This window comes from Rhincodon typus, chromosome 9 (genome assembly GCF_021869965.1).
Source record: "Rhincodon typus isolate 14 chromosome 9, sRhiTyp1.1, whole genome shotgun sequence".
Classification (NCBI taxonomy): domain Eukaryota; kingdom Metazoa; phylum Chordata; class Chondrichthyes; order Orectolobiformes; family Rhincodontidae; genus Rhincodon; species Rhincodon typus.
Window position 1 is genome coordinate 66,356,376 of NC_063340.1, and position 12,843 is coordinate 66,369,218.

At 38.3% G+C, this 12,843-nt stretch overlaps 1 protein-coding gene across 1 annotated transcript in view; it reads right to left on the reverse strand.

Annotated features, from left to right (window-relative positions):
- Positions 1-12,843, reverse strand: part of camkmt (calmodulin-lysine N-methyltransferase) — a 288,033-nt gene that overhangs the window by 20,731 nt on the left and 254,459 nt on the right. The window contains exon 7 of the mRNA XM_048601336.1: positions 11,302-11,368. Coding sequence (XP_048457293.1) covers positions 11,302-11,368 — 67 coding nt within the window. The remainder of the gene's footprint in view (positions 1-11,301; positions 11,369-12,843) is intronic.

Genomic DNA, 12,843 nt, shown 5'->3' on the forward strand with positions numbered 1-12,843 from the left:
TTATGAGACTTGAGACTACGACTCTATTTGAGATTTTGTTAGTATTAATTAATCTGCTCTACTCTTGGGATTTGAACCCCAGTCCCCAAAGCTTCAGCCTGAGTCTCAATGATAATATCTAGTGATATTGCCACTACATCACTATTTCCCCCTGTATTTGGCACATCGACTTCTACTCTGATCAACTTTTTTTTGATCTAACAAAATTGAAGTATGTGGAATAGGAGAACCAATGTTAGCTTAACCTTTATGTGGGTACTTTATTAAAAGTCACAAAGGAAATATCTATTGAATTCCCGTAATCAATGTTACATTGTCAAAATACTTAATGAGATGAATGTGTGTTCAATTACAAATCCATACTGGCTCAAACTAAATAGGTCAAATCTCTCCAATTGCCTGTTGATCTTTATCACCTACTGTTTTATTTCAAAAACCTCATCCATCATAGACGATAAACTGACCAGTCTGCTGTTACTAGAAATGTTGTGAATCCTTTCTTGGATACCTACAGACTAATTAACATATCGTTTATAACTCAACCTATTGTATTAGGTCTGGTTTTCGCGTGAAGAATTCAACTGATCTGCATTTCACACACTTTTTTTTGTTTCATCATGCTTTGCATCTGCTTGTCATCCAAGAAGCACTAGCTTTGTTTCCTCTATCTTTTGCCCCTACCAAAATGTATCTAATCTGTACCTGAAACATCTTCTGGGATGACCTTTTGTTCTGTTACTGCTTTACCTGACAGTCTTTGGTTTCAATTTACCATGGTTAAATTCCCTCTCTTCCCAGTGAAGTTAAATCTCTTCCAATTTAGAAGTTCTACATTTGATTAAGACCAGAATGTGTTGGAGAAATTCAGCAGGTCCAGCAGCATCTGTGGAGAAGAGGACCAGTCTTAACATCTTGAATGCAATACAACTTTCCTTTGGAATTTTTATTTTTGTTCTACTTTAGATTTTTGCTTGTTCCTCTCTATTAATAATATAAACTTTGGTACAGCATGATGATCACTCTTACATAAGTGTTCCGTCGTGAACATATGGTTCACTTGGTCTACTTAATGTAATCAATACCTCATCCCCACAATGTCTCCTTCTTGGTTGGACGGACTACATGGTCCTCTATGCTCCCACTGTTAAAGCCACAGTGGAGGTCGCTGCGAATAATCCACATTTTCTGGAGTCTACGATGCCTTCCGACACTTCTCTATACCCTACTCCACACCTTGACTTTTTCCTTGGCATTAGCAGGTTGTCCCCACTCCCCTTGGCAATGAAACCCCCTTGCCCTGACAGTCCTTCCTGCCACCTCCCCACTGCTCAACGTAGTTACTCCAGACCTCTTACCAAGACATTGACAGACAGTCCCTAAACATGACTGACCAGATTCCTGACTGCTGTCTTTGTTGCTCCGTGACTGACAACACACAATTCCCCTGGCTGCTTCAGATGACTCTAAAGGACTGAATATTGCCCACTTCCCAACTGTAATTGGAAAAATCCCCTAACTGCTATCGGCTCAAGCAGACACTGACTGTGGCCAAACCCCTGGATTATGTGCATACATTGTGACATGGCCTTTTGGATGAATAAAAATGCAGTTTGGTTGCAGCGGAGGTAGCTGGCACATGCCACAGCTGTGAGAATGATGGCTCACTGTGTCATACAGCATGATGACCCCCTCTGGACTGATTTCTACTGATACACTGTGTATCTGTGCCACATCAATACAGCAGCACTGACAGCCTTTGGGCTCTGACTGAAGTGCCAATACACTAACAGGCTGGCATGGCAAGGCAAGGTGGGGCATGGATGCTGCAAGCATGCAGGTAGGCGCTAAGTGAGCAAGTGCTAAAACAGCAGTCTTGGGATGCACCCTGGTCCAATCCATGAGCCTGGTGCCTAGCCATGCACATAATGCAACTGCCTTTCAGTCCTTGTTGCTGATATGCCCTGAAATGCAGGTCTCAACTTCCTTAAAAGTCCTGCAAGTGGATCAGAGATGCATCAAGAGGATACTAAAGAGTTGGCAATTATTGGATGTCAGTGTCTGCTGACAAGTGTTGCATGCTGTCAGTACCCATGGATACCCTGAGCTGCCATTGTCTGGTGACCAAGAAGGAGAGCTTTACAGCCAAGGGCAAGCTATAGTCACCAGGTATCCACTCTGTCGTGTCAAGAATTCTTGATATCTAATTTGCTTCCAGCAGATTGCACAATAGAAAGCTACGTATTAATGAGGTGATACTTGCAGTTCATGAGGTCATTAACAAGCCTTATACTCCTTTATAGGCAACTCACTGTTTCCAGGTGAGAATCTCGCTTCGACGCTCAGAACTCAATTAAAAGATACTGCAAGTTATTCATAATGTTGAGATAGGCCTTGCTGAACTTCTTTGCCATTCTTTCAGATTTCTTGCTATTGGCCATGTTGTTCAGGCCCTCTAAGGTTTTTCCCTTAGTACTTCTCCTAATTAGTATTGTCAGTTCACTTCCTTTTTTTTCCTTTCTTTACCTTTTCTGAACACATTATTTCCCTAAAAGTCAAGTATCCAGTTTTTGTCACTTTTAAACCATGTTCCCAGTATTGACGCTATGTCATATTCCACAAAGCTATTTGTGCTTGTAGCTAAACAATCTTATTTACCACATTTTGTGCATTTACGTACATGCATTCTAAATCTGTCCTTGTATTTCTTTAGTCCTTCTTAATCTACTCATATCTAATATCGTGTTACTTCCTTTTCAAGAACTATCCAACTCAATTGTGTATTTTACTATACTTTTTCATTTTTATATGCCAGTGTCCATCCCCAACCTTTTATCAATTTTTAAACACTTCTCAATGACACTAGTGAACTGGGACTAAGGTCCTCACAGGCAGATTTTCTTGAGGTATATACTGTCCCTTTTCAACTACTACCATCTGCTTAGAAATGGCCTCAATGTATGAGATCCCTTCCCTCTTGCATCATGCTTCAAGTGATGCATTGATCCTCTTTATCTTCTATTTCCATTCTTTCTAACACATAGCACTGGAAGTAATCCTGAGATTACTGAGGTGCTTTAGTGGATATATATGTTGGTTGGTGCACTATTCAGTGTGCAACTTAGATATACAAACCAAGATGGTCTCAGTCTTGTGGTCAATACTCCTGTACACCTATAAGCTAGGAAGAAAATAAGCTTGTAAAGGTTCCGGAACAAAAACAAAGTTGCTGGAAAAGCTCAGCAGGTCTGGCAGCATCTGTGAAGGAACAAACAGAGTTAACGTTTCAGGTCCAGTGACCCTTCCTCAGAAGATTAACTGTTTTTTCCTTCACAGATGCTGCCAGACCTGCTGAGCTTTTCCAGCACCTTTGTTTTCGTTCCTGATTTACAGCATCCACAGTTCCTTCGGTTTTTATTTTGTAAAGGTTCTGCCCTTGGCCACTACTTTATTAGAACGTGTCATCTTCACAACACTAGGAGAAAACAGGAGTTAGTTGTGATCCCATAATTAAGTAGTTAATTTTGGCTCATGTAAAGGAATGACTATTTTGGCAAATTATTTTAAAAATAGCTTCATTCAGTAATACAGAATCCGTCAAGACAAGCCAGTACAGCACAGACCTGGGATCCTCCTAGTCTGAATTCTCAATGCTGGACTGGCGATGTTGTTACTTACCAAACAATTGGGAGAAGTGAGCTGAACAACTTGAAACTATTCAAGTTGAACGCTATCCCTAATGGACTGATTGTTAGATAATATTGTTCATATTTTGCTGCAATTGAAATATTAACATAAAACCACTCAAAGTCATGCAGCCAAACATATTATAACTTATCCATATAGCAGTTTTAACCCTTCACAATGTAAAGTTAAATCACTACAGCTGTGGCAATGCAAAATAACTGTGTTGAGAGTCCCATAATTCAGACACCAAGATACACATTTTTCCTGTCACCCCAAAAGAGAGACTTTCTATTGTTCTCGATAACATGCACTATATTATTAATATTTCCTAAAAATAAGGTAGGAAAAATATTTTTCTTAAATGATGTTTGTCTCATTGTCTCAAGTTCTGTTTGTTAACACAGCAATATTGAAGTCGGCTGCACAAATTAGTGTGAAGCAAAATAAGGAAAAAAATCTCATAAATGATTTCGAAGTGAAATGATCTAAAATGAAATTGTTGATTACGTGCATTTGGATAACTTGGAAAAGTAAACATATAATTAGTCTGCAACATGCTGATTCGTTCTTTTATTTTTTAAACAGCTTTTTCCCTGACATTGATTTCTGATGTTTAAGGTTGCATGAGCATGTTAGAATATTTAAATATTTTGCACTGGTGAATAATACATTTCAACCTCATACCGAGAAAAGAAAATGGTTTAGAAATAGTGCTTCCACAAGACATAATTCTGTGTACTGGGTGTTAATAATCAGTGGTTATTTATCGCTAACCTCATTCATCTGCAAAATGTTGCATCTTTACGGCCAGCAGAGCTCTCAGAAACATGTCTAACATTTGGGCCAGTAAGACATCCTTTGGATAAGAAATGTAGTACTGGTGTAAAAAAGCATCACTTTGTAGCAAAGTAGAAAGTTACTGTATAAATCCAGTGTCAGCATCAGATCAGAATCTAGAAGCAGCAAAGCATCTTGAATGAGGAAATTTCACCTTGCTCAGTTTTTCAAGTAGGGATCAGACTCTAGATTAGCACAAAAGCTTCTTACAGTTGGTGTGAAGTAAAAACAGTTCACACCATTTCCAGTCATAAACAGTCTAAGATTAAATTAACGAACATTTTCATGTCATTGAAACATAATGAGGCTACATGTTCCGTTTGCTGATGGGGGTAGAGAAACATAATCATTTTAATGATACAGGTAATTAAATAGCTTACTCAAATGCGTTGAACTATTAAAATGGTATCATTCTTACTTAAAACACATTCAGTGCTTTGCAAAGAAAAATACATCAATCTTAAAAAAAACATGAATCAGCCATCATGCCCACTTGTTGCACATACCGTACCTAAATGACTGTGTTAAGTCGCTAATCCAACAGTTCAATCTCCTAAAAATACTTTAAATTACAATTTTAATTCTCTGAAAATAGCAAATAATATGTAGAGAAAGATTAGTAAATATAATAAATATAGGGCCCTTACAGTCAGGAATAGAGGAATTTATAAAGGGGAACAGAGCGATGGATGACCAATCAAATACATACTTTAGTTCTGCCTTCACAAAGGAAGACTCAAATAACCCCAAAAATATGGGGAAATATAGCGCCTAATGGGAATTGAAAGAAATTAATATTTTTAAGGAAATGATTTGGGGAAACTATCAGGATTAAAAGCAGATAAATCCCCAAGACCTGATAAACTTCATCTCAGAGTATTTACGGAAGTGGCCCTCAAGGCAGATGTGCTATTGGTCATCTTTTAAACTTTTAGACTCTGGAACAGCTTCTATAGATAGGAGGGTGCTAATGTAACCCCACTATTTATAGATCAATTAACTTGACATCGATTGTGGGAAAAATGCTAGATTCTGTTATAGAAGATGTAATAGCAGAGTACTTGGAAGACAGTGACAAAATCAGAGTCAGCATGGATTTATGAAGGGGAAGTTGTGTTTGACAAATGTGCTGGAGGTTTTTGAGGATGCAGCTAGTACAGTGGATCAATGGGAACTAGTGGATGTAGTTCACTTGGAATTTCAGAAGGCTTTTGATAAAGTCCCACATAAGAGATTACTATGCAAAATTAAAGCACATGGGATTGGAGCTCATGTGCTGAAATGGATTGAGAATTGGTTGGCAGACAGGTAACAAACGGTAGGAGTAAATGAGTCTTTTTTAATGAGGGGTGGGCAGTGACTAGGGGGGGTACTGCAGGAACCAGTGCTTAGACCCCAGCTATTCACAACATATAAGAATGATTTAGAGGAGGAAACTATATGTCATACCTTTAAGTTTGCAGATGACACAGTTGTGGAAGAGTATGCTGAGAGGAGACAATGCAGATAAGGTTATTCACTTTGGCATTACAAAAAGACAGGAAGATTATTAAATGAATGGCAATAAATTGGGAAAAGGGGACGTGCAACAAGATCTGGGTGTCCTCATACACCAGTCACTGAAAGTGAGCATGCAGGTGCAGCAGGTGGCAAAGGCGGCAAATGGTATGTTGGCCTTCATCGCGTAAGTATTCGGGTACAGGACCAGGCGGTCTTTCTGCAACTGCACAGGACATTAGTAAGACTACACCTGGAGTACTGTGTGCAGTTTTTATCTCCTTATTTGAGGAAGGATGCTTTGCCTATTAAGGGTGGGCAGAGAAGATTTAACAGACTGATTCTTGGGATGGTAGGCCTGAAGTACAGAAAGAAAGACTGGATCATTTGGGATTACTTTCACTACAGTTTAGAAGAATGAGGGGGCAATCACTAGAAACTTAGATAAGGTAGATGTTCTCGGTGATCAGGAAGTCCAGGACCAGGGGTCACAGTCTAAGGTTAAGGGCCTTTTAGCCCAGAGATGAGGAGTAATTTCTTCATGCAGAGAGTGGTGGGCCTGTGGAATTCTCTTCCACAGGAAGCTGTTCAGGCCAAAACATTGAAGGCCTTCAATAAACATGAAGATATAGTTCTTAGGATGAAAAGGATCAAAGGATATGGGGAGAAAGTGGAAACAGGATACTGAGTTGGATGACAACCATGATTATTTTGAATGGCACAGCAAGGTCAAAGGATTGAATGGCCTACTTCTGCTCCTATATTATACGTGTTTTGTCCAGAATACTGAACCATCCTCCAGTTTTCATCATTCAACCCTAGCATTCTGTCCTGAATGGAAAACATACCTCACAACCTCTCATGGTGGTAGAGAATCAATGTGTCAGAAGTATTTTATTCATCACTTCTGCTTATAACTCTTAACTTCCATTCTCAGCAAAATATTCACCCAGCTACTTATAAAGAAGTCGATCATCATAACTGCAATTTTTTGGGGGGAGTTCACTACTTTGCAAGAAAGAATGCCTCACACCTCTAGTCTCATAAATTATTCCAACATTAAAAAAGGCTCTTGTTGATACAATGACATGTGGCTAACTAAATATTTTCAGTGTTCAGTTTTGATAATGTCTATAATGGATTTAGAAGGCTGATGTCGCATGTACAGAACAATATTGTAACTGTACTTTAGTACCTCAATAGCAATTTGGGTCTAGATATTTTCCAATCAACCTGTTCAAACATGTTGTAACACACCTCTATAGTAGGTGGGACCTGAAGCTGGGCCTCCTGACACAAAGATAGGGACATGGCCACTGCACCATATGAGTCCTTATGATCTGGTCATATATTTTCTAAACAATCTGTTCAGAGATGTTATTACACATCTCTGGAGCAGGTGGGACTTGAACCCTGGCCATCTCATTCAAAGATAACGGCACTTGCACTGTACCAGAAGAGCCCTTAAAATCCGGTTATAGACGGATTTAAATATTGAAATCAAAATAAAATTATTAAGTTAATAAATCAATTCTACCGAACATATAGATGGAAGCAGAACATCAAACAAAATGAAAATGAAAAATAAAAGATGGAATTTTTCTGGTGGCCATTCCTGACTGCTGAACAAGAAGTGAGCACCACTTTCACTCTTTTGCTTTTTCCTCAATTTTCCACGAGGTTACAATTAAAATTTGAAGTGCCAGAAAGGTGCATGGGAGAACACTTGATTCTGTGTTGGGGAAGCTCAACAACTGCTAGGAATTACTGACAATACAGTTACAGGTGGTTTATAAAAGAGCCTCCTGAAGAGCCGGGGCGGTTGTGGGTCATGGCCAGAACTTTTCTGCACAACACACTTTCCATTAAAATAAGTCTTCTTGAGAGCAGAAAGGTTTGCTCTTTACTGGTGCTCTTTTAAAGTTAAATTTTACTTGTAATTATGTTACATTACATTGGTTTCGTATTATTCATGTGTGCATCATTGGTAATTGTGAGACTTGCTTAATCAGAGATCTAGATGTACTGGTCGGCCTCGTGGTTGGCATTCACTGATGGTCAAATGGGTATTAAGGACTTTTCACCTTTTTGTGGAAGAAACAGTTTGTATTTCCTGTTTACTCTTTACTGAATGTACAATGATGCACTTATCATTATGTAGGACATGGCTGAATTTACAAGCTCAGCTGGCCCTCCCTTTAGTGTGTTGTAAAACGGACTGTCCAAGATCATTCAATGTGAGGATAATTGAAATGTTACAGGTGAAATCAAAACCCTGTAAGAACTTTGGCTGTCAACACCCTAAGATGGACATTGGGACGCTATGCATCGACCACACATTTTAGACCTCTCAGTTTCTTACTTTGACTGCCTGTCCCCACCATTCCCAAACATATTCCAAGTCCTTACATGTCATTCCTTCATGACACCATCATCCCATTTCCACCTCTTCCAACTCTTCAATGCACCTGAACTCCAACCATTCAATTCACACATCCACCACTCCTCACCCTGACTTGCTTTTTTCTGGTCCCAAGCCTCCATGAAATATTTAACTTGATATTTTTAATTGGTTACATTCTGAATTGGCTGTTTAAGTACATAATAATTAGTATGTCCACAACCCAGTCAAGTCCTGTCTTGGCCTCACCAATGCCAACATACATAGCCTGGACAACACAAGATTTAAGACAGGTTCTCCTTCAAACCATATGGCTATGGAGACCAAAATTCAGCATACTGCTGTTTTCTCTAATTACCAATTCACCAGAGACCAGGGATCTGTTACAATTCTGGATTAGTCAGTCAATGGTTAAATGTGCTGGCCACTCATGCAAATTAACTGATGATCTTGGAGTGTTGCTGAGGCACACTGACCAGCTCACCTCCCTCATGCCACAGCATTCAACAAGGAAAACTACTCACCTCAGACTTAACCACACAAAGCTGACTGCTGCATGCAACCATTAAAGAAATGTAAACTGTGTGCCATGAGATTCTTGTTGGATGCTGACTTTAACTTAAAAGTAAGACATTTTATGCTCATGGTTTTTCATGGCATGCAAATTTATTACACATGTGAACACATGACTGGATGAGATGAGGTCTGATATACTGCAAATTGAATCTCAACCTGCTATAGCAAAATTGGAATTTTGTTTCACACCTAGTCACCCTGCATGCTACATTTCTTGCTCTTGTGGATTCCATAAAATTCACCACCTGCACTCCATTGCAGCTTGCGGCTAACAACCATGCTCCCAAATTGAGACCTTTTTAAAAAATCTTTCATGGGATGAGGACTTCACTGCCTTGGTCAACATTTATCACCAGTCCTTAATTTCCCTTGACATGGTGCTGGTGAACTGCCTTCTTGAACTGCTCCAGTCCACATGGGGTTGGTATATTCACTGCATTGAGATAGTGGCCTTGAAATCACTTTCTATTTTCAATTTATTTAAAGATTGTTATGTGGCATGGAGCTTTATTCTATTATTGGTTCATTTTTTGAGCCAGCAACATTTGATACAGACATCAATACTTAATGCATTGTTATTCTGTTTACCATTCACGCAAACAGATCGATGATTGTGATGCTGTTGTTGCAAGTCTATTGAGGAATAATCCACAGTAGATCATCTAGAAAACCTGCACTCTATCTATTTTAATCGTCACAGCTTTAAGTGATACTAATCTGACTGATACTAGACTAGCCTAGACAGATCATTTCATCAAGGAAGACGGACAGGACTGGCTTGTTTTTTGAAAAAGAATTTCTGCTTAAATTCATGAGGCAATATAATTTCTGAAAATTATATTCCCACTGTTTAATTTTCACTAGCTCTAAAAAACTGAATAAAAGTTTTAAAATAAAATTAAACTTGAATATTAAATCCTTTATGTTATAGGTACAAAGCCTGTAAAAAGAGATTAAAGATATTACTCTTTATCTCTGTCAAGCATTTATCTCCCCGATTACTAACTCCAGTGTCTTAAAGCTATCACAGATATTAAAACCTGTTTAACTGATTAAAACATTGTAATCAGCTATTTTTTCCTTGTGTATACACAAAACAAAATGTTTAATCATTGGTACAGGAAGTGCATCAAAGTAATGCTCCTTTACCAATGGCATTAGGTTACCTAGGATTAGAATCACTCTTTTACAGCAGTTATTGTTCCATTTCATGGCAGCATATTATGCTTTTATCCCATCCAATTTCTTAAATTTTCTTTTGACTGTTGTAGAAGGTAGTCCTGAGCTGTTTCCAATTAGTTATTCTTGCATTGTGTTTCTTAATCAGTGATTGTCAGCAAGCTAATCATTAATGGTGGTATTGCAACTGAGCCAGATCCTATCTTTAACCAACACCATTGGCACTTTCCAACAGGTGCTACTGCACAACAGAAATTGCCTAATTCTTGTCCCCTATCTTGTCCCCACTGCTATAACCCCACTGATGAGTTGCCAGAGATTGGCCAATTCTGTACAAAGCATGGGTCAAGACTGGGGTGTTACAGGTCTAGATGAATTTATCAATTAATGAACCCAGGAACATATCCACACTGAGCTTTCTTCTTAGCTCTGTAGAACAGCTCCTCCCCACCACTCAATATGGTCAAAATTCTGTATTTCAACCCTCGCTGTTTATATTCAATTTACTTAAATGCAAATGAGTCACTTATAAATTATGTTGTGGAACAGAAGTGAGATTGCAAGTGTTTTTCAGACATTGTTTACCTGCCATTAAAACTCAAGATGAAATGAGTATTGGCAACCAACTACGAAGAGGAATTAAAAAGAAAAGTTTAAGAATATGCCCTTTTCAAACAAAATAATTCAGACTTGGACAAAACAAGCAGAACTATTTTCCTAAAGAAATTAAATAAGTTGCAAAATCACTGTGTTCTCATTACTTTTGCCTTTATAATTACAAAAATTCCAGGTAGGTAAACACAAAGTACATTTATTTCCAAATTATTCCATTTCAGTTGATCTCATTTTCTTTTCACCATTATTTTGCCATCTCTTAATCCTATCTTCATGGAAATATCCCTATTTTCTTCAGTGAGTTTTCCTGTTTTTGTTTACATACATTTATGCAATTCCAATTTCAATGTTATTATAGTTTTAAAAATGTTGTAAGAAATTTACTGCATTAATTTCAATTAATCTATCAGTAGAAGGATGGGCTCATTTATACGGCATTTACAAATTTAAAAATATATTAAAATTACTATCAAACTGTTTCCAATAAAGGAACAAAATAAGGAACTTCTTACCGGCTTGAAACAGAAGAAGACCTGAATAGTCCATGCTTTTTGTTTCTTTCAATAATGTCACTAACATCTGTAAAAGTTTATTTAATCAAGGTTGAAAACAAAATTATAGTTATCAAATGCATAAATATTTCTATAGTAGAAAACTTTTGGATAAAGGAAAAATACTGTGAATGTCAACTGGAAATAAAAAAAAATACAAATGCTGGAGAAACTCAGCACGTCTGGCGGCAACTGTGGAGAGAGAAACAGAGTCAATGTTTTCAGTATGATGTGACTTCTTCAGAAAATTTGTGGAGTTTATCATCACTTGTGTTTGGTCCCTTACCGAAGTCTCTCTGCCTGCTTTTATACTTTGGAACGCCATCCCACATAAACTACTGTGATGGCCAGATCATACATTGGTATCGCCCCATTAGTGTTCTGGTCATTTATTTTTCAGTGTCTCTCCTTATATCATTCTTCAGACTTTTTTCTGAAAATCTCATTGTCTAGAAAGCATTTTTAACATTTTTAAATGTTAGAAATGAAGCACAATTAAAGACATGTGACAAGTTTCTTAACATACTTCATTTAGTAATACCACACAGTGCAGAGCAAGCACTGGATATTAAACAAAGAAAGCATAGAAAGAAAGAATGAGAGGGAGATAACTTAAAGAATATTAAGGATGATTTGTCAAGTGATGCAAGGCAGAAGTATAGGGAAAGGTTGCATCTGATAATTAGCCATGGCTGAAAGATTGGCTACTGATGATGAGGTGAAGAACAAAAATTAGTCCAGTGTCAGCGAGTGAAAGCTTAAGTGGAGCATTAGAGTAGATTGCACAGATAGGACGAGGCAAGAGCAAGGTGGGAGAAATGCAAAAGGATCTTCAAAGTCATTTCACTATGGGATTAGTTAAGGACTGGTATGATGACTGTGTTGCCAAATTCCGAACGAACATCATCTACAAGTTCATTGATGAAACCACCATGGTAGGATGGATACCTAACAACGACGAGTCAAAATGCAGAAGGGAGATAGTGAGCTTGGTGGCATGGTGCAATGAGAACAACCTCTCTCTCAATGTCAGCAAAAGTAAAGAACTGATCATTGACTTCAGGAAGAAAGGAGGAGAACACGCTCCCATCTATATCAATGGAAATGAGGTTGAGAGGATGGAGAAAGTCAAGTTTTTCCTAGTGACAAAAACTGACAACCCGTCCTGGACTTCCCACATAGATGCAATGGTCAAGAAGGCACAACAACGCCTCTTCATCCTCAGGCAGCTCAAGAAATTTGGCAAGTCCATAAAGACTCTCACCAACTTTTACAGATGCACAACTGAAAGCATACTATCTGAGTGCATAACGACCTGGTATGGCAACTGCTCTGCTCAGGACATGAGAAACTATAGAAGGTGGTGTGGACAGCCCAAACCATCATGGAAGTCAACCTTCCATCCACAGACTCATCAAAGACCCATTACACCCTGGTAATGATCTCCTACAACCTCTTCCGTCAGGCAGAAGATACAGAAGCTTGAACACACGCACCAGCAGA